Below are 26,813 nucleotides of genomic sequence, written 5' to 3'. Positions count from 1 at the left end.
AATTTTAATCTGTTTAAACTCCCTTTATCTTTAATTTAATAATACGATTATTATTTTTTTATTTTTTTAAATTTTTTAATAATTTAATTTTTAATATTAAATTTTTTGAACTATTTATTATTTTTTTCACGATTCAACGACACAATTATTAATTTCTATTAACTATTCATTACGTTTTTACACTTTTTCTCATAATTCAACAATACAATTAAATATAAACTAATTAAATTCGCAACTCAACTCAATTCCAATCTAAAATCAAACACAACCTAAATTCTTTATTATTATTATTTTTTAATGCCGTGGCGCTTGCTTCTGGCAATTGAAAACACAAAAAACTGTTCTCCCCTTTTCTTGGACCACTTACACCTGAAGACCAATAATATATAATATCAATCGAATACAAATATTCCAATATCAAGAAAAAGAAAGACCCCGAAGGTGCTAGATTTGGGTCCTTGTGGAGGATAAGATTCTTGTCCCCGAACACATCCTGACCGTCGATGCACTCGATCTTACGGTGCAGGATTAATTTCACCCAGTGCTAGCCAACTCTTTCCTTTTCATTTTCGTCAAGTTGAATAAACAGTACACGTAGTTAAGATGAAGCAGCGTACTATCATGCAGACCCTCAATAATGACACCACGAGTTTTCGCTTTCAGATTGTTTGTACGTGCCATGCACTGAACCGAGTCGGTACGCGGCAACCTAAAAACTTCCGACCTAACTAACTTCCCACGATCTGGATATCGTATTTGCACACCCAATGGCCTCATCTCGTTTCTCTATAGTTCGTATTTAATAACGTAGGAAAGATCACATGGGGGGCTTATACACCAGTAATGCAAAGGTTGCCGCTTTCTTTTCTGCTCTCTCTTTCCATTTCATTTTCATGCAGCAGGGACGTGTTTTGTCAGTGTTTCTATGTGTCGGCGAGAGGATAAAGAGTTTTTTCCAGTACCTTAAAAATAAATAAATAAAATAGTAATAATAATATTAATCATCAAAAAGAAAAGAAAAGAAAAGAAAAGAAAAAAAGGGTAAGGAACTTTTGGTGCGATCACAAGATAAACTGTGATCAACACTCCCACTTGAATATCGGCTTGTTCGGGCCCATTGGATAAAGAGACCTTAGGCTCTTTCCCATATGATAAAGACATTGCTCCAAAGACTAACCACATTCGAAATGGTCGTACCAAATAATATAATGCATGAATTATTAGCACCTGTCCAACTTTAACACCATATACACGTGACACAAGGTTGCGTGGACCGCATTTTCCACCTCCTCATGACTACCACCTTTATGAATTTTTTTTAATTATTTTTTTGGGATAAGTAATCTTTAGGAGTTCGCTAAAACGATTTTCTTCTATCTGCGAAGATAAATATGATTGTAGTGACTGCAGAAAATTAAGAGAGTGATGTTATCACATCTATCTAACTCATCTGAGATTAAACAAAGCTTGAAAAGCGCAGAGACAACAACGGCATCAAATGTGAACAAAAGGACAGCTGATTGAAGGGCTACATGATTATCAAAAGAACCACCATCTTCTTTGTCGCGGTTTCCTCTGCCAAAAAAAGGATATGCAGCTAAGATATTTAGAACGCTGTATTCGAAAACAAGAAGAAAGACCTATTGGCTCGAAGAAAGATCGTGAGAGAAAAAAGGCAGTTTGTGTGGGACATGGAGCAATGCTCATGTGCATTGTGAAATTTAGGTTGCATGAAATATGAAGAAATGCTGAGTTCCAAGATTGCACGGACAGAAAGAGATGCATGACAAGGGAAGGAGATACCTTGTGGTCGTGAGTTGGTTGCAGCACAATAGGTCGAGAGAGGACGCCTTCGTCAATTTCTTGAATGTATGGTCGGACTTTCTCTTCCAGCATCTCATTCAGCTGAAACCGAACGGAAAGGTCACTTCATGGATGATATTAAACAAAAACTAATGCTTTTACGATTTTTTTCTTATTGTATCTTCCAATATATCAAATATACATAGAGCTACATACCTTCTCTTGACGCCATTTATTTTGCCACTGAGCATCCAAGAATTTATCAGCTATTTCTCTCTGAGCATTAAGAAGTACGGTCATCTCATAGAATTTCTCAGGGTCCTTGAGATCCTCTTCACTCCAAGAAGATGAATTCAGCGGAAGCTCCAGGTCCTGCTTTATAGAACTGCAAATTAATCTTTCCGATATTTTTATGAATTCTCTATGAATTTAAATACGGAGCGAAGTCAATTTAAAATCCAAAAAGAGATGCATTATAAATTTCAAATTAGGAAATAGGGGGAAAAAAAATTCAGATACATACACCCCAATTCTTAGGCCGTGGAGGAGGATCCAACTTCCAGACTTCGGCCTCCAATGCCTTTTTTGCCTTGAAATAGGGAACATTCTTCACCACAAGAGGATCTTCCCTAGCACGGACAGGATCTAAAGAGATCAATGCCTGTAAATAACAGGAGTTCAAATTAAAGACAGTTTTAAGTATATATTCTGAGTAGATTAAGTGAAGATATTGCACAAGAGACAAGTGCAGGTTCTTAATATCGAAGCATGAAGCTTGGAAAAGCAAAGAAAGGAGAGTTCAACATCTGTTTACAATCCACAAAAAGTAAACTATCATCTATCATATTCGCAGAGTGTATGAAGAACCGCTTGAATTGCAAACAACCCCCCACCCAAAATTTTTTTTTTTAAAAAAAAAAAACATCAACAACATTTACATTACCTCCTGCAAGTACTCCCATCCAGGTTTTCTCTTGGCTACAGCATCTTGAAGTTGATCATATCTCATAGACTCCTAGATCAAGAGAATAGATAGTTGCTATAGTACTTAGCACTTCGATGAAAATACTGAGAGCATATGGTTTCAGGATTTCTTAAAAGCAATGCCATGTAAAAGTGGCAGGAGGGGAGCTAAAGTGTAGAGAGAACCTTGTATTGCCACCATATCTTCTGCTTGACATCATCATCAAAGTCAAATCCACCCATGATCTGGGGTAAGGTAATCAACCAAAATGCAGCAATGCTCGGGTCTTTCATACTGTGAACTATATGCTGCAAAAATTAAGAAATTAGCAACGAATTGGCAAAAAGAAGATGAAGTTGACAAGAACATAAACTCCACATATTGACCCATGGACTATTCTAGGGGGAGAATCAGCGCGTATAGGAAAATTTGTCACCATATCTACATGTATATATTAAAAAAAATTATAAGAAGAGAGCAAAGTGCGCCCAAAGTCAAGAACTGAGATCTCCTAATCATCCGAGTATCAATCCCCTTTGAATGTTAAAAACCATACGAAACAAGCGACTAGAGAATGGTGCCAGCACAAAATTCATTATTATCGAGTAAGAACCCCTTCTAGTCTCTTTCTTCCGTGACAGTTGGGATAAGGACAGGTAATTTTTATGCTGCTTTGTATTGATAAGGTCATATTAAAAGAACAAAAAGATTTGTGGAGATCCACACTAAAAGGAAAATGCTATTAAAGCAATCGATCTTAGAAGGAGAGAGAGGACGACAACTGATACTAACCTCATAAGGGTAGTCCATTTTTCTCATAACATTATAGGCTTTCCAAGGAGGTTCCATTATCTGCAAAAATGGAACAATCGGAGCATTCGATATGAGCTGCAAATTCTCTTACCATTACATGAACAAGGGTAGAGTAATAGGATCCATTGACATAACTGCACAGGTATTTTACTTCACATTAACTGCACTAAGAAGATACCGCACTCATCACATGCCATCTTTGCTACATATTTAGGTGGCTATTTCAGGTGATACCACCTTCAGTATCTTACAATTGGCTGAATAAAGTACAGAAAAGGATTTTAGGTCCAAACTGACTTTCTGCATTAAGACTAGTTATCAGAAATGGAAGATTCCACCAGATCAAACGAAGAGAGTAGAAGTGTACTGACTTCTGCTCTCTAATTAGCCTATGAAATTCATACAATAAAATGTCTCATTGGTGATGACAGTTAACACTGTACTTAATGGAGGGGACTTCAGTATTGTCAAAGGCGCAAAAGTTTTGCAACGAACAGAGGCTTACATCATCGGCGGAAATTCTGACTTGTAGTTTGTGCTTGCACTCAGGACAGCTCATGACCCCCTGCAGCACGATAAACATTAATATAGTGTCCAAAACCTACCAATCCAGAGAGCACCCTTGCTAGCATTTAACTAACATGTCTTGAAATTAGTAAGACACAATCAACTTTTTAAGATTTTTTTATTGAGATAAGCTGGAATTTACTCCTTGGAAAGATATGCCGCTGATTGAAATCTATCTCAACCAGGGGCTTAACATGTGCTCATGAAAGGTTTGGTGGAAAAGTCAATTTATCCACTTACCGTACCGTCACAAGTAAGGCAATCTTTAGATGGTAGAGGTGTATGAAAATCAACAGAAGAAGGAAGGTGCACTAATTCCGCACGATTTTCTACAATGGCCTCAGCAACACAGTCAGCCGTCGCCTTCTCTCCACTGCAGGAGAAAATTGCAATATTATGTCAAGATTACCTCCCCACAAATTTGAAAAAACCAACTTTATTTATACCATCAGGACCATTAGTTTCCCTCCTGTGTACTCTTACATGGTCTTGATTTTGCCTATCAAAATCAAGACCATGTAGAGTACACAATTGGAAAACAATCATATTGTTTCCATTTTAATCCTTGTTACAAATTTTCAAAAGCCCTCAGGATAATTAACCATTTCTACTCAACTCCACAAACCCAAAGTTATAATTCTCAAATTTTCCTCTGACTAATAAAGAGTAATAAAACAGCTCTATATAGGAAACTAGGTTGTAGCCAAAAGAGATGAAATAAGTGAAAAAAATGAACCTTTTCAGGCTGTATGTTTTCACTTGATAGTGCACCTTCCCCGATCCCTTGCACATAGTACATCGTAACGCCTGCCAGCCATTGCATGTCTTACAATTTCTGCAATACAAAGCAAGTTTAAGTAAAAGACTGCCTCAAACATCTCCTTACAAGCTTTTCTTTGGTGAAGTAAATATTTTTCATATTAATAGGACATCTAATTTGAAGCTACATAATCCAAAATAAGCAATTATGCCCTCATGATCAATATCATCAACAAATCACCCAAAGATTTTTCGGCAACTAATACCCTAAAATAAAGTTGAAAAGAACTAACACCCAATGGCAGAATATTTGATAATGCAACTCACTGTTAAATTGAATTAACAGACACAAAATGTTCCCCAATCCAAGCTTCAATACAATGTTTAAGACGCAAACAACAACCGAAAAGGAAAAGGCCAAGCAGGAATTTTTAAGAATTTGGGCAGCACCTCTGACATATCACCTTCTTGCCAAGCTCTAATGCAATGTCATAAGTCCCAAGAGTAGCAACAGCCTACAGTTAAAACAGCAGCATAATAACTTAATAAAAGGGAGTCAATAAATAAAAACGAAACGAAACGAAACAGCATCATAGCTTGAAACTGGAGTTACTCTAGGTAAACCCTCGATACAGATGGCAAATCAATACTATCTTCGAGCATTTACGAAGATTACAAAGCAATTAATAGTCAAATGCATGCAGAAAACAAAACAATCATTAATCAAATATATGCAGAATTTCCCAAGCCAGCAAAATAGAGGCGCAACACAAATTAGCCAGTCATGCTCGAGATAATTCAGTGCCACTTCCACAGCATATGGAGTCAAACACATTGGTGAGGTGTTAGTGGAATTGAATGAACAAGAAAATTCCCGAGGCGATATTAGCACTGATAGTTTCAGTTTCAATCTGACATAAACTCTGACATTAGAGGCAATTCCTAGTATAAGATGAGCCTAAACTTCTCAGCTGCAACTGGTCGTGCTGCCTCCACTCCATGCGACATTGAGGACTTACTTGACTGACAGCTCAACCCTCTACGCGATTGAATTCTAAGAGGCCTACGATGTTCACTTTCTTTAACACTCCTATCACGTATAAGGTGAACAATCAGGAGGCAAATGGCCATCCGACACTCAGCTCTGCCACTAAGAACCTTCAAATTCTGAGGCAGCACATTGCAGAACGTTCACGAGAATGCGAGGAAGGAAACTCACGAAGATTGAGGCGTAGGAGAGCTTAGTGATGAGCTCGGGGATGCCGAAACCGCGGGGAGCAGAGCCGGCGATGTCGAAGGCGAGGGTGAAGGGGGAGAGCACGACCTTAATAGGGAACTCGAAGATGTCGATGAGCTGCTGGCCATAGCGGGTGGAGATGAACTTGTACTGCGCGTCGGCGAACTGCTTCACACTGTTTACCAGCTTGTCCGTACCCCTCGACATGGCTCCACTGAGCAATGGGAACGGAGAGCTCTCCACGGGGGGAGGGAGCAGAAATGGATTGGGTGGGCTGTTGGTTTGGCTGGAAGGAAAGAGGAAGTAAGGATGTCCAGGAAAGGAGCAGCTTAGTTCTCGTAACCAAACACCCCGTTTCCTCGGAGAAATGTATAATGATGGGCCTTGTTATGGGCCGATTTCATTCAGGCTCAACTGCAGATGATATGGACCTAAAGGCCCATATACCGCAATTAGTGGTGCCTGCGCACGTGTTAGGCTCACGTGATCTTCACGGCATGGGTCAGACCAAGACAAAACCTGTGGCGGCCTGTTGCGGACCGCCACACAAGTCCCCCTCTCACCATCCAATCAGATCGCGCACTTCAGTCATCAGCGGGTAATTAAATCACAATCTCATTAATTACCCTTATTTTCCCCCATTAATTAACATGTTTTTTTTAATAATTCATTTATTAACTTGTTTGGCAACAGAGAATTTTATCTCGGACGGCATTAAAGCGGAGAGATTCGGGCATTTCAGCACTTCTAGTTCGTGCTCACCAGAAGAGCAGCTTCGCACACTCTCTCCCTCTCGGTGTAGAGCTCAGCGATGGCGGCAGCAGCACCGGCGGCGGCGGCTTTCAATGGTCTGAAGGCAGCTGCGGCGGGTACGGCGTCCCATGCCTACCTGGAGAGCAAGCCAGTGATGGACACCCGGATTCTGATATCGGATCTCTGCCGCCAGTTCTACACCCTCGGGTGGGTGTCGGGGACCGGTGGCAGCATCACCATCAAGGTCCATGATGACTCCGTTCCCAAGCCCGACCAGCTCATCGTCATGTCCCCTTCGGGTACTCTCATCCCTCTCCGTCACAATCAATCTCTTCTCACTGTATAAAGCTCAAATATATATATATATACACTTCTGGTTTTCTTCGACTCCCGGTTGGTTTGATTGGTATGATTTCTGGGTGATTATTCTTTCTGTTTGCCGTCTTCCAACTGAAGCTTTTACATGATTGGGGAATTGGGAAGTTCGAACCAGAGTTTCACAGTCATGAGCTGACTGGAGCTGTGAAGCTAAATTTCAGCAGTCAATTGATTGATGTCCAAGTACTCAGTTCATTTATTCTAATATTAAAGACAGTTTTGTGATCGAATTTTGTGCATTTGGTTGGTTCCTTAGGAGTCCAGAAGGAGAGAATGTTACCAGAGGACATGTACGTTTTGTCAGCTAACGGGTCTATCCTGTCTTCTCCATCTCCCAAGCCTTACCCGAATAAACCCCCCAAGTGTACAGACTGTGCTCCTCTGTTCATGAAGGTAAGGAGTCTTTTCTGATAGCTCTTTGAACGGAGAAATCTGCAAAAAGCTGGCCCTTTGATGGGCACAATTGGCCCAAGAACTTTTGGTTGGTTAAGGATCTCTGGTTATCTGAAATATAATGACATGTCGTGATCACCAAACCTTGCAATTATTGAAACTATAGATTTTCATTTATTGAGATGCTACTGTCGTGACTTCCCTAGATGTTCAAGTGTTGCCTATTGGTGCACAAATTATCCAAATTCATTCTTAATTTGCATGGCTCTTCGTCAGTAATAAAATTGCAAATCACTGTATCTTGCAGGCATATACTATGCACAATGCTGGAGCTGTTATCCATAGTCATGGGATCGAATCGTGTCTTGTGACTATGATGAACCCATCATCAACTGAATTTCGGGTGAGCCTCTGCCTCTGCAGTCATTTAGATTATGCCGGTAGCTGGCGGAGATATTTTCTTTTTAAGCTTCAAGTTTTGTACATTCTATGAAATAGTACATTGGATCTTAACTAGGTGCATCAACATCGACTACTGGCTTAGTCACTTTCACTGGCAGCTTATCCACCTTCTCTCAGTTACGATTTGCGTGTCATAATCTGTATGGTTTTGTCTCTTTTGCATCTATAGATAACTCATATGGAGATGATCAAAGGAATTAAAGGACATGGTTATTACGATGAGCTGGTGGTCCCAATTATAGAGAATACAGCCTATGAATATGAGCTCACTGAGTCCCTCACCAAAGCGGTATTTTCTGTTTTTTCCGTACATTTTTATCTTCTCATTCAACTGTTTGTTTTTGCAAACTGATTCTGTTGCCCTTTATGTGTCGTAGATTGAAGCATACCCAAAAGCCACAGCCGTGCTTGTTCGTAACCATGGTATATACATATGGGGAGACACATGGATCAGTGCTAAAACTCAGGTCTGTGTTCCAAACAGTGAACGAAATTAGTCTCTTGCAAGTAGATTGTGTCATGATAATAATTTTTCTTCTGCTGGTGATTCTTCCAACATACTTGAACTACTGATGGAAAGAATGAGCTCCTTTTGACTTGAAATATCTTATGTCGAGCACTTTCAGGCAGAGTGTTACCACTACCTCTTTGATGCTGCTCTCAAGCTTCGTCAACTGGGTATCGATTGGACCACACCAAAGCATGGTCTAATTCAGAGTGGCAAAGGAGTTGCAGTTAACAGCACGAGCACCCCTTCGACTGGAACTATGAATTCAGACAATCGTAATGAGCAACTGCCTGTATGTGTGCTCTTTACTGTCACTGAATGCTGAAGACTTGTTTTTGGTGGCCTCTAAGATCAAATGCTTATCAGGGAGCTTTACGTTGACTTATAACTTATTTCTTTCTTTTCTGGTTGCAGAGATGCATTGTTCTTGATATTGAAGGAACGACGACTCCCATATCATTTGTTACTGAGGTCCTCTTTCCTTATGCCCGGGATAATGTAGGGAGGCATCTGGCATTAACTTATGGAACTCCAGAAACTGCTGATGATATTAAGTTGTTGCGCTCTCAAGTAAGATTTATGTTCACATCCTCTTGAATGAAATGATAATTCTGTTTGTGTGCAAACTGTATCTCCTTTAGGGCTGTAGTCTGTTAGTAGAATTGTCTCGCTTGCCTTAAGATTGACTTATAAGCACTGATGGATAGTTTCTTAAACATTGTAGGTTGAAGATGACCTGAAAAATGGTGTTGCTGGCGCTCTTCCTATCCCACCCGATGAGGCAGGGAAGGAAGAGGTCATTGCTGCCTTAGTTGCTAATGTGGATGCCATGATCAAAGCTGATCGCAAGATCACTGCCCTGAAACAGTTGCAAGTAAGCATAACTGGAAATGGTATCTCGCATGCTTGCCAAGCAATACGTGTATAACAGAAGTAATAACTTCCCTTGCAGGGGCATATATGGCGAACCGGGTTCGAAAGCAATGAACTGGAGGGAGTCATTTTTGAGGACGTGCCAGACGCTCTCGAGAAGTGGCACTCTCTTGGCATCAAAGTCTGCTGCTCTTCCTATAGCCTATTGAAACTAAACTGATTCCTTTCATCTAAGCCTGCCTTATTTTTGTTTAATGGTTCGTCTCTCTCTCTCTCTCTTCTTCTGCCACAGGTGTACATCTATTCCAGTGGAAGCAGGCTGGCCCAGAGGCTTATATTCGGCAATACAAATTATGGAGACTTGAGAAAGTACCTGTGCGGATACTTCGACACTGCTGTGGGGTAAATTTCCTGGTCCCTTTTGGCTTTTATTTGTTTGCTTTTCTGAGGATACCCTTCTGATTTGAGACTATCCCTCTGCACCTCGCCTATGCAGAAATAAAAGAGAGACTCGAAGTTATGTTGAGATCTTCGAGTCTTTAGGAGTCGATAAACCATCGGATGTATTATTCGTTACTGATGTCTACCAAGAAGCCGTCGCTGCAAAGGGGGCAGGTAAAGAATCATTACAATTAGATGGTTTTACCAGTTTGTTAGTGGTCTGGTAACGTCTACTGTCCAGATTTCAGTAATAAACTCTGTTGGATGTTGTTATAGGACTGGAGGTGGTGGTCTCCGTCCGGCCTGGAAATGGCCCTCTTCCCGAGAATCATGGCTTCAAGACAGTGACTTCATTCTCGGAAATCTGAAGGATTGTATGTACTAAGTACCTGTCTTACTGTGAAAAATGCTTGTTTAGCTAAATAGAAGTCTAGAACTGAAGACGACTTGTTGATGGACCGAATAGATGAACGCAAGCCAGACCCTGGTGGTCGAACAAGTTTGTCATCAGTCCCATGCCTTGCACCTTAAAAGCTTGTAATGAGATGCAGAGACTCCAGAGAGAAATAAATGATGATAATCTTGGTAGCAGTTCCTATGATTGGGAAGGAATTCACGGAAGTGGGGCCATGGTTGTTTCTTCTTCCTGCATGGCCTGTTGCCTATGCTCTAGATAGCTCGAACAGTGTCCTGGTACTAGAGAAACACAAGTTAACTGACAAAGTACACAAATCAACTGTGTACGGATGGATCCCAATGATCTGTAATTGGCTTGATCTTTAAGAGAGACTTAGAGCAACAGGACAAATTTAAAGTGCGCTGAAAGGCTTGTTCTGACGAATCGAGAACTGCATGAGTGCGCTGTTTGGTACAATGAAACAAAGATTCCTTGCCCGTGAGACCCGAGTTACAATAATCTGGAAAGTGGCTTATGAACAGATCCTCTCTTTCACTGAGCTGCAGACCAGAAATTCAGTTCGGCAACGTGTTCAAGTCATGGACCGACGCTCGGTGAGCTGGAGTTTCAACGTTGGGACAAATGAGATGCCATTTAAAACATTGTCAGATGAAGAACTTAAGGTATGTTTGTTTCAACTTAATTAAATAAGTGTTTAAGAGTTAGTTACAAGTTAGTTATAAGGGAAAGTGAATTAAAGAAATAGAGAAATATCAGAGATGAAAATTTAAATTACTTAATTATTAAGTATAAAATCACTTAATGAAATAAATAGAAAATTTTAACTTACTGAAATAAGTTATTTTTCATTTATTGGTGCTCTTTCTTCCTCATAAAATTTTTCTTATCCTTATCATTCTTTCCCGCCTCTTATATATTTCGTCTCTTAATCACTTAATTTATCAAATATCACGTTATTTAAATCTTTGCCAGACAGCCCCAGAGGGAACCCATCACCCACCCGTTCCCTTTTAAATGAAGCACTTGACCTGTTGATTCCTTTTTCCGCCTTCAACCACTTTTAAGTTCCCCCGATTTCTCACAAGGATATCTTATCCCCCTACAGCCTTACAGTCAAGTAACATCACTTTATCGGACCGTGCACGGATTAAACTTCAGAAATTAGAGTGATGAACTCTTTTCACGGTTGAATATCGAGATTAAAACGAATATATTTCGAGACGAAATAATAATTAATCTAAATAAACACGTTTAATGATGCTCGTTAGATCGTTTGTATTTTTTCTTTTGATAAGTATGCTCGTTGGATATTGTTGAAGAAATGACAGATAAATATAGGAAGAGAGCATAGAAGAGAATAGGATTCTCTTTCTTTCTAGCATTCTCTCTCTCTCTCTCTCTCTCTCTCTCTCTCTCTCTCTCTCTCACAGAGTAGAGAGAGTCTCCAATCAAATGCACTTTCTGGGAAGTCAGGTCTGACAACTCATTACATTCGCACGACGAAGTCGTAAAGGCCAAACCCAATGCGCAAAAAGTAAACTCTACAGTCCAAATAGATATATATATAGAGAGAGATATATAGATATTTTGACATTAAAAATAAAAAAGAAAAATGTCTCAAATTAAATTAGTAAAGAAAATTAAATTTACAAAGATTAAAGGGAGTTCCAGATTTACCTAAAAAGAGCAAGAAAAGGTGTAAAATTGAAAATTAGGGAAAAAGAGAAGGTGGAATGGAGAAATTTGAAAGGTGAAAAAATATAAACGGGAGAAGGCCTTCTTTGCTTCCCCCACTGAAATGTTTTGCTTATTATGGCAGTTAGGACTTTGCGATTCCAAAAGGCCAAAAACTAAGGAAACACCCATCCATCCGTCCGTCCGTCCGTCCGTCCATAATCAAGCAAAAAAAAAAAAAAAGACTCTCTCCTCCTTTCTTGGCACAGAAGAAATTGGAGAGACCACCAACACCATCAAATTCTGTGTACAATTTTGGAGCAAATCACTCGCATCGATCGAATTAACTCTCCCCTCAATTGATCCGTGCTCGCCGGTCGCCGAAAATTATTAGATACCCCTACACATCATCAGTCATTCTATATCCATCTAATCCGGTGGTTATTCCCGATCCCAAATTGGTACATACGACGAACTAATTTAGATAGACTAGGCGACACGGGTGACCTGCTGTGCCGAGAGTCAGGACTGGGAGTACGAGCACCTGATGATTAATATCCATAATAAATAACCCCTAGCGCTCATTTTTTTCATGAAGAGGCGCCGGAGACACGGGGAGAAGTGACCGGGAATAGCGGTAACAGCTGAGGCTCGGCCCCCCTGGGAGTGTTCATCGGGGACGGGTGCAAGTAGAACCCTTTCTCGGCGATGGCCCGTTCCTCCTCGGAGGATGAGGAGGAGGAGCTGCAGAGGGAAGGCGAGGAGCCGGAGCCTGAGGAATTGTTGTTGAACGGGTCGACTAGCGGGGTGACGGGGCTGAGGGCGAGCTTGGGGAAGTCGAGCATGCTCGGGGACAGGATCTCGGCCGGCTTGTTGTTCCTCGGGGAGAACCCGCCGCCGGGGGGGACGCCGCCGAGGCCGGGGACTAGGGTGTTGATGATGAGGCTGTTCTTGAGGTGGCTGTGGTTCCTCCTCTCGTAGAGCTTGAAACCCTGCTGCTGCTGGCTCCTCTTGGGCGGGGCCCGTATCGGCGGGATCACGCTCTTTGATGACGGTAATTGGGACGACGAGTCCGATTGGTGGTGGGAAGGCTGCTTCGACTGCTGCTGCTGCTTCTTGGTGACGGTCTCGGAGGAGCCGGTGAGCATTTGGACGACTTGCTTGAAGTTGGAGGTGTCGGCCTGGACGAAGGTGGTCGGGTAAGGGTTCGGCTCAGATCTAGAGATCGATTTCGGGGTGAGGGGAGTCCCCGCCGGGATGTCCATAACAATTCCGCCGCCGGTGTTGGCGGCGGAGTTATGTATTACTCCTCCTCCTCCTCCAGCTTCTCCATTAATGTTGTTGCCTTTAGGGGAGTTCAAGGGAGAATTGGGGTGAAGGTGGTGGTGGTGATGGTGGTGGTGGGTGGTGTCTCTCATGTCTTGTGCTCTTGTGGGACTGATCTCCATTGACATGGAGAGCTTCAAGCTCACAACTAACCTCCTCTCTCTCTCTCTATCTCTCTCTATCACACACACACAGAAGAGGAACAGAGACAAAGAGAGAGAATGAGAGGGAGAGAGAGAGTTTGGGTTGGCTTTGGGTGGAGAAGAAGAGATGGATGAGTGAAAAACAAGGCTTGATGACAAGACACAAGAGAGAGAAGAAGGGGAAGAGGGAGGAAATGGTGTCTACTCTTCCTTATTTGCCATTTGTTTTGTTTTGTTGTGTCACACACACACACACACACTCCCTCTCTCCCCCTCCTCTTACAAAGCAGCATTTCTTTTTTATTTATTATTCAATCCTAATGTTTTCTTTTTTTTCCTTTTAATATTATTAAAATTATTACATAATTTCATTTCATCACTCTCCTCCTATTGAGGCGCTTATACACCTTGTTATAAATATACTATTATATCGTATGATATCAAAGATGAGCTTTTTCTCAAATTGAACGGAATAGGTTTTGAGATACTTTTTCGTATTTTGGGTTTGCAAAAACAAGGAAAGTTATACGGGAAATATATGTTACTTACAACTCGGACTATGTCTACTGTTACAAAAGTGGCAGAGACCCTTTCTTTTTATTTTCTCAAACCACTGATAAAGATAAATATGTATATGTGTGTGTGTGTGGATAATAAAATTGGAAAAATCATCCATGGTCAGATGAAGGGCTATTTGTTTTTTAATGTGCGTCTTCAATGTGAAATAATAGTGGATCATCAAGTTGGGTCAATTAAAGTAGGTAAATAATTTCTTAAGGATCGATTGGTGGGAAAATGACAGAAACGGTTCTGGGGATTGGAAGGGGAGAAAAAAAAAATGTTGAACGAGAGAGCCATTGGTCGTATTAGGAATTTATGGGGGGTGAAAAAATTAATTCAATAAATAATACATAAAGATGGGGAAGGGCATATGTGCCACAGCCACACCAACGAGTATTGTTATTATTATGATCATCAGAAAACTGAAAAGTCTTTCTTTGGAAAAAAGCAAATCTCGAAAAGGAAAATGAAAAAGAAGAAAGTAATATGGGGCATTGACTTCAGAGCCCTGACCCCATACGTAGACCTCTCTGAGTCTCCTATTCTGTGTGATGGGATTGGAGATGATATGAATATATGATAGGAACATTTTTATCGCTTTTGTGGATCCACATGCGTGTGAAAACTGCACTAGAGGTTCCTCCCGAGTGTAAATCCCTTCGAATTTTAACCATATCGATATGGTTTATTTTGATGAAAATATCGGATTCAAATATAAGTTCTTAAGGGATGGTTTTGTATGCTTAGAGAATTCACGTCCGTTCCGTGTATTATCAACACTGCATGCTTTTAAAGTTCAAGGTTAACAGTTAATGGAAGAAAAACTTGGTAAGAAAAGCATTAGAGTTTCGCAAGTTTCAAAAGTTTTTTAAAATGTGACACGGCCCGCACGGGTGGTTCGTTTCCATTTACTATAGAAGCAGTTATCAGTTTCGGTCTTACACGAATGTCGCCATTTTAATCCGATAGTGAATGATCCTACGTGAATGCATATTATAGAAAATGTTATTGAATTGGTGCCTCATTTTGGCACTAGCAAATATAGTAGGGACGATTTTTGGGGTTAATTTTAATTCCGAGTAACCGACAAAAAGTTCGATATGGGAAACAATTTCGATTTTACACGCAAATATAGTAATAGTAATCCATCAAATATATCTATGTGAAAAGATACTTTTCTTTCTTTAAAGATTGATATAGATTTTGGAAATTAAGTTGTTATTTTAATAAAAATGGTGTCATCATTTTTTTTTGTATGGTGAATAATTGGAAATAAAGAATGATATCCATCGGATTTCCTTTTCAAGATATAGAAATTAATTAAAAAACATAGACCAATACTAACAAATCTCAAATGGCGAGGGAATGAAACATACAAAAATCCAAATTGGGCTTGTAATGAATTATTCGACTCAAAATTAAACTTTGCATTTTTTATTATTATTAAATATAAGAAAGCATTAGGAATATATCACATAGATGATCGCACTCGGGGATGGTAAGAAATCAAACTACTAGGGGAGCATTGATTTCTCCCTCAAGTTATCAAAGCCCAATTGTGAGGTAATGTCCGCAAATTTTGTTGCAAATTAACGATTCGATTCGGCGGAGTAGTGGAAACAATAATATGACGGATTCTCGGTTTTCCGAATCGAATTTCGATGCGTCATTCCCTCTCCACAAATGTATTCTCTAGAAGATGTTATTTTAAATTTCGAAAAGAAAGAATCAAATTCTCTCGGGAAATCAAAAGAATGGAGAGGGAAAAAGAGAGAAGAACAAAATATAAAGAAGAATTGGGTTTGCGGGGGGGGGGGACCTATTTGCCCATCACACATTTGCCGTTGCTGCCGTGAGTTGCTCATACATTAATCATTGATGTCTTCACTTAATTAATTAATTAAAAAATTGCAATCCGTTTTTTTCTTTTTTTGTTAAATCACATATTCTTTGTAAGTTTGCTTTTTGATAAAGTACGGAGCTCGAAGAAAAACATTAATTAATTAATTTTTGGGAAATTAAGATTGAGAAGGTATGTGTTTAAAATGCGGAAAATGATGTGATGGCTTGCTATCACTGTATTAATTAAGTCCATTGTCTTTAATTATAAAGTACATCCGACAACCGGATACAATAGCGCATTAATTAATTCATTACAAGTTTTTCTTTTTTCTATGATGAATTAGAAGAACCCCTCTTTTCTTGAAAATTTCACAAATATATATGTATACAGAGAGATAAGATTATTTTTTTTAATGTAATAATAAATATTTTTTTAATTAACTGGAGCATGCAAACACCAATTGCTTGGTTCCACGTCGCAGAAGTATTATTTAAGAGATTTTGAAGTGAAAGGGACAAATCAAGAAATGCAAAAAGCAATTGAAAATGGGTCTCCCTTGTCTAAAAATGATGCCTATCAATGAGTGTGAAGACATGAGAGCAAATTGCCCATCATCACTCGTTCTTGACTTCAATGCCCCCAAAAATTTCTCAAAAGGGTCAAAGTGCTCATCATTTTGCTTGTGGTAGGGCTTATTAGATATTAGACAACTGAGCTTATTGCCCCCTCCAACTATTCAATCCCATGGATTCATCTCTCTTGCGCATGCCCTCGCGCATAAACTTATCTTCTCAGAATGCCCTTTTGCATATCATTTCATGCTAGACGATCATGAATATGTAAAACAAAGTTTCCTAATAGTAGAGGAACCATTGGTGTTATCCTTCAAATTGTCATTTCTTAACAAGAATTGCACAGTTGAAATCACTTCAAGTTGATTTCGTGAAAAGAGACCAAAACTTACCGATTGAATTTGAACTTGATGTTAGCTCCATTAGGATCGGGACAAGAAGGAACGACAGAAAAGCAAAAATTTAGCAATTTTAGAGGTCAACTGTAAACCCGTATTGATACTGCCAATTTATTGCTCTCACCGACCGTTTATTTGCATTCGAATGAATGGCATTTGCTTATGAAGGAAGGATTTTTTCTTTTTTCTTTTTTCTTTTTTTTTTTTTGGGGCGAACAGCAATGATCATTTTTGAATTCTTAGCCGTATGACTATTCAAACAAAACATAATAAAAGATTTAGCATCTTTCAATATATATGTATATAGCCGGCTTGACTAGGGAAGTCTTAAAAACTGGGCAATATTAGGTGGCAGGTTTTGGTAGTTCTCATCAAAGGCATATGTGAATGGCTCACGATGTTCTAAGAATCCCACTCTCTTTTATCTTTATATATATATATATATCCTCTTATATTGCCAATTTTAAAAAATTTAATAAATAAAATAAAGAAATATAAACACACACACATACGTATATACATATAAGTCTATATAAGTAGCTGTATTTGCTCTGTGTGTGCTTTGTAGGGTCCGCTAATTGTGTTTTTTCTACCTCAAAATCTTGTTTATATCTCCGACTCCGCCGCAGCAGGTCAAAAGGACTAATGTCAGGCACATGCTTTCATCTACAAAACCGGCCCCATAATTATCTTTCTTGGCCTCGGCCATATTTTCCTTCAAATTATTTTTAAAAAATCACATTGAGAAAGAATGGAAAAAATGGATAACAAAAACAATAAAAAATATAATTCAATTATTAATAAACACCATGGATATGTTTTCAATGGATTTAAATCGTTATTTTAGTGTGTATGTGATAAATATCTATAATGCTGATGCTCATATAACCCAAAAAAATATTAATGCTGATGCTCAGTTATCGCATGAATTGTTTAACATATGAATATTTACACGCGCATCGTAGATAGGTTAGGTATTTCTTCAAAAGAAATTGCGAATTTTGTTTTTATGATATTATTAGTCTCTGCACAGAGAAATAATATCATGATAATAACCTTTCTAGCGGAAAATATACGTTAGAAACATATTCTATTCATGAATAAACATATGTCTGTATATATATTAAATTCCTTTTGCATAAATTACTATTCAAATTTTCAAGTCCAATTTGTCTTGTCTGATGAAATGTGGGAAGATATACAATCTACTCTCATGGGATTTAATATATTGAATTTTAGACCTTTTCAATGTAATTATTAGTATTATTTATGTGATAAGAAAAATATGGGGTGATGAGGGTTGAGGAAAGTACCTGAAAATGTATAGGTGGGCTGGAATAATTAGTCCCATTAATTGGAAAGGACATTTGACTGAATATTAACTCACCCTCATTACGTTGTTGAACTAATTATTTCCAGATTTTAATGAGAGTCAAAGTCCCATATTGCCTACCCTTTCCGGAATCGCTAGCTAGTACTCTTCTAATCACGACTAAACAATTTTTTTTTCCTATGATGATAAGGATTCCAATTTCTTCCGACTAATCCCTCCAGGCTATCTTGCATGCTCGCCGAACAAATAAGTATGGTCAACAGTGAGTAGGTGAACAAAAGTTATATAAGAAATTTTGGTTTTATCGTTCTTCTCGATTGAGTTTTTGTTATAGGTTTATATTGTCCCGGGAGGTAAAATGATTTTTCTTTTTTCTTTTTTTAAGGGATTGTGACATAATTTAGGATGATTATATTTTTCCGGAGTTTAATAGCATAGTTTGACCTGCTCTCTAGCATGTATATATGTATGTATAGCAGCAACAAGTTCCTTTCAGAAAATGACATTAGTTTTTCACAATTTTGGCAGTTAATTAAATTAAAATTTATCCGTAATGAAAAAAAAAAAGGGAGCAAACAACAACAGCAACAACAAATTTCCAGTCAAATTTTGGGACAATATGGAAGAAAGGGTCAAATCTTTGGACCACGACACACAGCTGCAGAAAATTTCTTAAGGGAAAGTACATTAATCATATGTATGGGTTAGGAATTTCCGGTGCGCGACTCCATCAAAATAATAGAAACCCAGAAAAATACCAAATTGATATTTTCGTATTATTGTTTTTAGTATTTATTCACTCATTGCTAATGTTTTCTCATGTGATGTCTAGTCAAATCATTTACGGCCTTTTCAAATAGAGGAGACGCTCATCAGTCATCGTGAGATATTCAGACCGCCAAGTAATTGAGATAAAATCAAAGTTTTCATTATATTAGGGCAACTAATGAAAGAAATTCTCATAACAAGACATATATTTCTAAGGTCTTCAAATTATAATAAAGAGGAGGTTGAACATGGATGTGATGGGTTTATTATGAAATTAATTAATAAGTTTGTAAAAATATGTTATCATGTCGACTAGAGTCCTTGAAATTAATTCATAGCTATTATTGAAAGCTAGCTACCAAAACAAATAAAAATAGATAAAAATTTCAGTGCATATATATATATATATATATATTGAGATTTGAGAATTCAATTTTAATTGTATTATATGTTGTGGAGACGAGAGGAGGAGGGACCATTGGAGACATCCATGTTAGATGTTCTATACGAAGGTTCATGAATTGAATTGGCTCCCGAATAGTGCTGACACTCACAGCTGTCTCTCCCCTTATCTTATGGTATGTCCCTTTTCTTGTGTTCAAAGCCCGCATTATCATTACATTCTTAATTAAATACAAACCCCCCCCCCCCCCAACAAAAAAAAAAACCCTAATATATTAATAATCATCACTCTGATCAGTAACATCTGACCAATCCCATTGCGTCTTTTTAAGACTTTAGGTACTAAATCACTGATAATTAATTAACTTTTTTCTAATAACCGATAATTATTTAACTTTAAAGTCACATTCGAGCACTAAACAAAAACTTTAGCCTCTCTCTCTTTTTATTCCCCGTCTTATTGACTAACAGTGCCAAACCCCTCCTTGTATACTTACGTTATCATATCGGTTCTGCTTTCACTGACTCATTTAAATGTTTTTTAGGGGTCCGCGTGCCGTAATGGAGGTTACAAAACATTACTCTTAAGGAAGAGAGAAATTTTAAGTGTTTTCAAAATCATGATTAAGCTGCATATGTTTTGGAAGTAGCACACATTTTGTCTTGGTTAATTTGTAAGATAAAAAGTCTGTAATTTATAATTATCTGTTTATTTTTCGGTTACATATACTTATCTATTTTATTGAATATCACCATCACAATCCTCCTAAGTCTAAAGCAAAGGGGAGACCAAAACCCACCGGCAATTTTGACTAAATTAAATGGGGTTTGGACAATCAATTGAATTAAACAAACGGGGAAGAGTGTGTCTGTATCTCACAAGATATATATAACTTTAATTTTAATTTAATTATGTTAGAATTTTAATCATATACATAATGCCTAGATGCATGTGCATCGCTTTGTACGGTCGTTCAGCGTTTGTCTACTGATTTTGTTATTAGGGTCATTGAACGAATAGAGCAGAGGAGACAAGTTTGTCACACTTTTGCAAGGTACTAGGTGAAACCTCCAAATATAACCTTCGGACTGCATATCCTGTCCTAGATGCACGTGCCGCCCCTGCCAAACGGACTCGAATATGCTAGGTCATACCCGAGGGTTGAAGCAGTTCTTGTAACTTACAAAGTGAGCTATATTGCCACTTCCATTCGATCATAAAAAAGCAAAATTGTTAGTAAAATGAGTTGGTTCAAATGGTTCAACACTTGTTCCTTTAAGTGAAGTATCGAGTCCGAGTATTGTGAATTGAGAAAATTCACGCCGGGAGAGTTTTACCTCTTAATGGGTTAATCCGACTCAATTGGATTAGTCGATGCCAATTGAATTTCCAGATACCATCTTATTAAAAAAAAAAAAGTAAAACTATTCCACAATGGGGTTCACGGGCCTCGGAACCAAGAGGCAGATTGGAAGTCCGAATGATCTACGGGACTTGGGGTGGGGAGTATTTTCGACCTCATGAGAAGAGGAAATTGTTAAATTGAAAATTAGGAAGATGATGGGCTTTGCTCAGTGACTGCCACCTTGCTCTTCTTATTTAGAGTTCGTTTAAGAGTGTGGTGAGAGGTTTCATGATCACTTTTCTTTATAATTTTAAGCAGATTTGGTGTTTGGCAATAGTTTTTGATACCACCGTTTGGATCAAAATTGCGGTTGCAAACGTGATTTTCTCTAGTAGGTTAATAAATGCTTATAAAATCTGCTTATGTTTTTTCTATTGCAAACCAAGCCTTAATGGTCTTGGGCTTGGATTTTTTTATTTGAGATCAAGAAGAATCACTGGGCTCAAGCGATCATATTATGTGATCACGACACATGCATGGGCCCATGTATGTACTGATGTCATTGAATTGTATGGCCCAAGCCCATAACCTCGCGGTCGCTGAAGCCGATTTCGCTTCTGATGGCTTACGTTTATGAAGATTTTCTAGCAAAATTGAGATATTATTAGTAGCCTCTCTTCTCTTAGTTTTGTTGTCCCCATAATCTTGGGGACATTATTGGGTCATTTCAGAGCTCGCTCTGGCTGTAAAGCAGACTCTCGAGATAGCCAAGAAACGCCCTTCAGGACATTATTGCCCCTTACGGTTTTGGGTCACGATCGATGCCCCAGTTACGTGAATGGGTGTTTTGACATGCGTGAAAGTAGTAGTCAAGATGCACATGCAAAAGAATCTCAACTTCAAGACGTGGAGGCCGAAGAACAACAGTGAGAGGTATGATGACCGTGTATGTATGGTACTTATGGCGGTATACATTATTTCGGTTTCGAGATCTATCTGTGGTACTTGATGCGAGCTCGTGATCAACAAGCCCCGGCCAGTCCATTAAAGAATATAGCTGGATCTCAAGTTACGGGCTTCCCCTAATTTTGGCCGGATGAATAATTGAGATTTAACTATTGCTTTGGTTTAAATTTCTCGATCAAATTAAAAGCATTTCTAATATTTATAATAACGTGAATGTGAAGGTATCAGTTTTGACGACCAGACCTAAACGAGATATATGCCTGCTGTCCGAGACAGAGTAGAACGTAAGAAATTGCTAGAAGATGCCGACACTTTCTTGTTTCGTTCACGTAACTACAATTGACCCTCTCAAGTCCATAATCAATCTTCATGCGAATATAAATGATGTAAATGACTCGAGCTCCGAACACATTGGGTTCATAATATAAATGATTACGATGGCTCTTAGAGAGTCCCACAACATATGTACCATATTTGATACACACATACTGAATATTTATTCACTGACTAATATATATATATACAGGAACATGAGCTTATTGACATATATAGCTGGGCATGTACAAATTCAATAGATGTGTCTCTTCTGTCAACCTTTCGATCTGGAAGCTTCAGCTAAAGAGAGGTTTTGGTCTGCAAGCGAAAGAGAGAGAGAGAGAGAGAGTTGATCACAATTTATCATACAATTAACATTTGACCAATTAGGCTCCTAGTATGAACTCTCTGCACATGAAATTATTTGCTACCAAATTGAGAGCTCTGAGAGCTAAACTAATATAGGCCTCTCATGCATTTAGGAGTCCAGTAATTTTATTATATATTTACTGCGATAAATTATGTCTTGCTCCAATGATTAATATGTTTTCTCCGCTTCGATTTATATTCGACATTCCAACTTGGAAGCTTCTTTTTCCCTTTTGTTTTTTTCTTTTCTGGCCAAACGACGACTCGGAAGCTTAAATTACGTACGATCGATACTATTGAACACATAGTGTCTAGCTAAAACTCCATATATAGGTTACTAATTACCTGGTTTCCTGTAATACAATATATATCAATTAAGTGCATAATTTCATATATATAGTATAATGACGTACGCATGAGCAAATATTAAGAGAGTATTACTCATCCACCAAGATATATAATACTCAATTAAAATGTTTAAAAGTAGAAAACTGATTCCATAATGGACCCAGATATTCTCACTTATAAGTATTTTGATTGATTTTTACTTATTTAAAGTGAATGAGTAATATTCGTTGAATATTTTCTTCATACACATGGGCCGGGTAAGATGGTTTAACGAGTCACACACGCCTGCGTGCATGCATGCATGACCTAGCGACTTATGACAGAGACCCTAATCAATGGCGGGAGGCACATGTATCGATATGTGTTGGAGGGAAAGACCAGACCATTGGGGAAGAGTTTTTCTTCAAGATTTGCGCTGTCCATATTTTTTTTTAACTCTAAATAAAAACCTTTTTTTAAAAAGAAATTCTTAATTTTGATTTATAATTAATATATAATTCGAGTGGACTTTGGATCGAGTGGGACGGCTTGGGACCCATGTGCCTTTTGCTTATTATAAATTGATAGTTCTATTCTGCTTAGGGTTTAATTAAATATATATTGCTTAGGGTCATAAGAGAGATGAGGAGACGTACGCGTCATAGCCGCATTTGCCGCCGGAAAAGAAGATCCGCCGCACGTGTCCCCGGCGAGCGCCGCTTCACGCTTAAGCAATGGGGAGAGTTCCATTTCTGCGGTTATATAGGTGACCTCCTTGTAATCATTGTTTTTATTATAGTTTCCTTGAAATCATTGTTGTCTGGTGGAAGTACGTACGTAAACTTATTATAACGACCGACATACGTATCTCTTCATTTTTGTAACTAATTACATAATTAAATTTAGAAAACTTAATGTAACACGGACATCATGCGAAGTTGTGCTCCTACATTATTAAACACAAAAGCATCGCAACCTTTGGATTTTTCAGAAGTAGACTAGTTCGGCTTCCACTGTTACATAGCAGATAAAAGGTTTTGTAAAACTAAAAGTTGCTAGATATTTTTTTAAAAAAATGATGTAGATAGTCCTTGCTAATTACTTGATAACTATGTTAGACTCGTCACTCAAAATTGTTAACTATATAGTGAGATTATTGGATCCTTTGTATAGATTCAAGATCTCCCCCTTGCATAACCAATAGGGACAAACTCCCCCGTTTAGTCCTAGCGTCATTGCTGAGCTCTTGGATCAGGGTTCAGAACATAAATCCCATGGATTCGGGCTCGTGGGTAGACCCCAGAACGTCTCCTTGTAATCTCGCATGGTTATGGGTCACGATTGGTTCTAATACCATATGATATAATCACGACACTTATCTAAAAAAATGAATTGCTATGTGTACATATATTACAATGCAAGACAAGTGAATAACATTACAATTATATTATGAATTTTTAGGGCTTGTGTATGCGTTGCATAATGTGTTTGCTAATATATATACACTTTATGTTTTCCATATTCTCATTGCGGAATTTAATCAAGCATGGCCGACAAGTAAAATCTAAGTAGTTTAGCAAGTGATGAGCTGAAAATTTTCATATCGATACATATTATAAACTATTCCTACATACAACCTATGTCGCTTTAAAGTCATTGAATATAAGATAGGTTAACTACCTTAATGCGATTGGCTTTTACATAGAATACACTAGATGTAAACCCGCGTTACATACAAAACTTATGACGAAATTCATATCTATCTTGGAATCGGATGTATTTTCTTATCTTGATAAATTTGTTGATATAAAACCAATATTTCCATTTATGAAAATTCAGAAAATTTGATTTTGAAATTGAAACTAATTAAATAAGCTTAATTTGATTGAACATGAAAATAAAATGGAAGTTGCACGTTCATAAGAAGTTGAGGAAGAAGAGAAATAAGAGTTGTAGAACTTTTAGGTGAAAAAAGTGAGTGAGTTTTTAGATAGAAAATTTACGAAACTAACCTTAAATCGAATGGCTCTTACTTTTTATTCGAATCAGATGAAGGATATTTCTGAAAACTGAATGTTAGACTAATAGGTTGCTTCTCCTGTATGAAGTAGTATGGATACAGCTTATAGTTAAATTCTTCGTAGATACACAAAAATCAGCTACCAAAAAAAAAAATTCTCCACATATATTACATGGTATCAATCGCCATCCGCTTTCTAGAAATGGATGTCATGGTAAATAAATATTTGATTTCGCTGTAAGTTTGGAGACCTCGGAATGCTTTTCTAAGGCTTCAGAAGGCAGCATTTGACTTGAATATTAATTTGTAATTAATAGACGAGGATCTAGAGGTATGTCATACATAATTTAGCCATTATTTAATTTAATTTAATTTAATGGGTACAACTCATAATTAATTTCTTTAAATTTTTTGGTGAGATTACAAAGTGTTTTTAGTTAATAAGTTTGAATCTTATTTTCGGCATCATCTTGGACATCGTTACGAAGCACCCTACATTATATATATGTAAAATTTGCCCCATAATTAATGTGTATAGTTTGCTTACTATATCATATCTCATGGTTACAACTTATTAATTCATTAAGGACTTTGTTATTATATATAATTAATCTCAATGGCACCGCTAAATTCTCTCTTCGTCCCATATGATCATCGTCAGATCCATGGAATATTTTTATTCTATTTGTGATTATTTTATGACTGAAGTTTGCACTTTAAATCAGCCATTTTCCTCCATTGTTCCCTTAGCTCACACTCTTGAGGCCGAAAGAGGGGAGGAAGAAGAAACACAAGAAGAGAAGTGATTGAAGTGAAGAGAGGAGAAAGTATGTCTTCAACTACTTCCACAATACTCTTCACACTCACAATCCTCCTCTCCCTCATTCTTCCTTTTCTCGTGGTCGCTCAGTCTCCTTTTGCATCCTGGATGACCGAGCCCGATGAAGAGGACCAGTTCTACGTCCTCGATAACCCATCCCTGCAGCCAGCCAACCTCCGGTCTAGGAGCCGGTTCCTTCTGAGCGTCATAAAGAAAGGGACGAGCTGCAATGCCGTGACTAAAAATATCTGCAACGGGGTTCAGGCGAACAACGGGACAAGCCTCCTTTACTGCTGCAAGAAACACTGCCGTAACATTCTCGGCGACAGGAACAACTGCGGGAGGTGCGGCCAGAAATGTAGCTTTGGGGAGCTCTGCTGCAATGGAGTCTGTACTAGTGTTGCATATAACCCGTACAACTGCGGGAAATGCAATAAGAAGTGCGCTGCAGGGGTAAGCTGCAACTACGGGGTATGCGGGTACGCTTGAGTTTGTCAGAGATCGATATATGCCTTAGGGTTTGATCAATTGCAGTGCTTCGAATGCTATTGGCATGAAAATGCAGATTTACATGGGTTAGATAGTTTTGTTTGCATTTTGTGAGGAAATTTATAATTACAAGATTATACATGTTACTTACGGGAGGTGTGCAAGTAAATGCAGGTTTTGGCATTTTTAGAGATGATTTATTACGTTATGCTTTATTACAAGAATGCAATATATTTGAGTCTTAGTCATAGTTTATATGTCGCAATAAACGATGAGATTATCAGTTTATGGGATATTCCGGCATGTCTCTCTTAATAAAACGATGCACACTTTGAGACTTCATGAGCATTATAATGTTAGAAATGAAATGGTGGAACCAAAGTCACATTATAAATCCGAGGATTTTAATTTATTGCACCAATGCCAGTATATTCTCTCAACACAATTTATGTAACCCAAAGTTCCATCACCAACAATCGGAGAAATGCGAATAAACTTAAAAGAGATTAATACGATTAACAGTCTTTCATGCTACTCGAACAACTCTGGACGCATTCAGAAACAAAAGGATTAGTAGTAGATAACTAACATGATAGACGAACGAATATGTCGTCTTCGGTGGACGTGGTCATATTAGAGTTTATTTCGTCTGCATGATGAAATCATGATTGATATGATTCGATCGACCTCATAAATAAAACAAGCCTCACGTGGGGTCCCACCACTCCTGGCCATCGCTGGGCCCCGAGACCCAACTCCCAGCTTGGAACAG

At 38.3% G+C, this 26,813-nt stretch overlaps 4 protein-coding genes across 4 annotated transcripts; 2 read left to right on the top strand and 2 right to left on the bottom strand.

Annotated features, from left to right (window-relative positions):
* Window positions 1-1,194: 1,194 nt before the first annotated feature.
* LOC116213270 lies at window positions 1,195-6,423 on the bottom strand. Its single transcript, XM_031548142.1, has 12 exons — window positions 6,126-6,423; window positions 5,357-5,421; window positions 4,884-4,982; window positions 4,388-4,520; window positions 4,086-4,145; window positions 3,560-3,619; window positions 2,953-3,075; window positions 2,747-2,818; window positions 2,327-2,464; window positions 2,020-2,175; window positions 1,804-1,905; window positions 1,195-1,575 (listed from the first exon to the last, which is right to left on the bottom strand). Exons 1-12 carry the CDS (start codon window positions 6,348-6,350, stop codon window positions 1,540-1,542), a joined length of 1,269 nt encoding a protein of 422 aa, XP_031404002.1. The 5' UTR covers window positions 6,351-6,423; the 3' UTR covers window positions 1,195-1,539.
* A 421-nt stretch (window positions 6,424-6,844) lies between these two features.
* On the top strand, window positions 6,845-10,593 carry LOC116213269 (probable bifunctional methylthioribulose-1-phosphate dehydratase/enolase-phosphatase E1). The gene is made up of 12 exons (XM_031548141.1): window positions 6,845-7,195; window positions 7,531-7,667; window positions 7,975-8,070; window positions 8,299-8,418; window positions 8,507-8,596; window positions 8,756-8,929; window positions 9,052-9,207; window positions 9,362-9,511; window positions 9,590-9,691; window positions 9,803-9,912; window positions 10,007-10,125; window positions 10,228-10,593. Exons 1-12 carry the CDS (start codon window positions 6,955-6,957, stop codon window positions 10,317-10,319), a joined length of 1,587 nt encoding a protein of 528 aa, XP_031404001.1. The 5' UTR covers window positions 6,845-6,954; the 3' UTR covers window positions 10,320-10,593.
* A 1,376-nt stretch (window positions 10,594-11,969) lies between these two features.
* On the bottom strand, window positions 11,970-13,742 carry LOC116213271 (VQ motif-containing protein 4-like). The gene has a single exon (XM_031548144.1). It carries the CDS (start codon window positions 13,495-13,497, stop codon window positions 12,634-12,636), a length of 864 nt encoding a protein of 287 aa, XP_031404004.1. The 5' UTR covers window positions 13,498-13,742; the 3' UTR covers window positions 11,970-12,633.
* An 11,754-nt stretch (window positions 13,743-25,496) lies between these two features.
* LOC116215092 (protein GRIM REAPER) lies at window positions 25,497-26,371 on the top strand. Its single transcript, XM_031550667.1, has one exon. It carries the CDS (start codon window positions 25,562-25,564, stop codon window positions 26,039-26,041), a length of 480 nt encoding a protein of 159 aa, XP_031406527.1. The 5' UTR covers window positions 25,497-25,561; the 3' UTR covers window positions 26,042-26,371.
* Window positions 26,372-26,813: the final 442 nt, after the last annotated feature.

The sequence above is a fragment of the Punica granatum genome, chromosome 7 (genome assembly GCF_007655135.1).
Source record: "Punica granatum isolate Tunisia-2019 chromosome 7, ASM765513v2, whole genome shotgun sequence".
In the NCBI taxonomy this organism is placed as follows: Eukaryota; Viridiplantae; Streptophyta; class Magnoliopsida; order Myrtales; family Lythraceae; genus Punica; species Punica granatum.
Note: the sequence above shows the minus strand (reverse complement) of the source record. Positions and strands in the feature narration are given on the sequence as shown.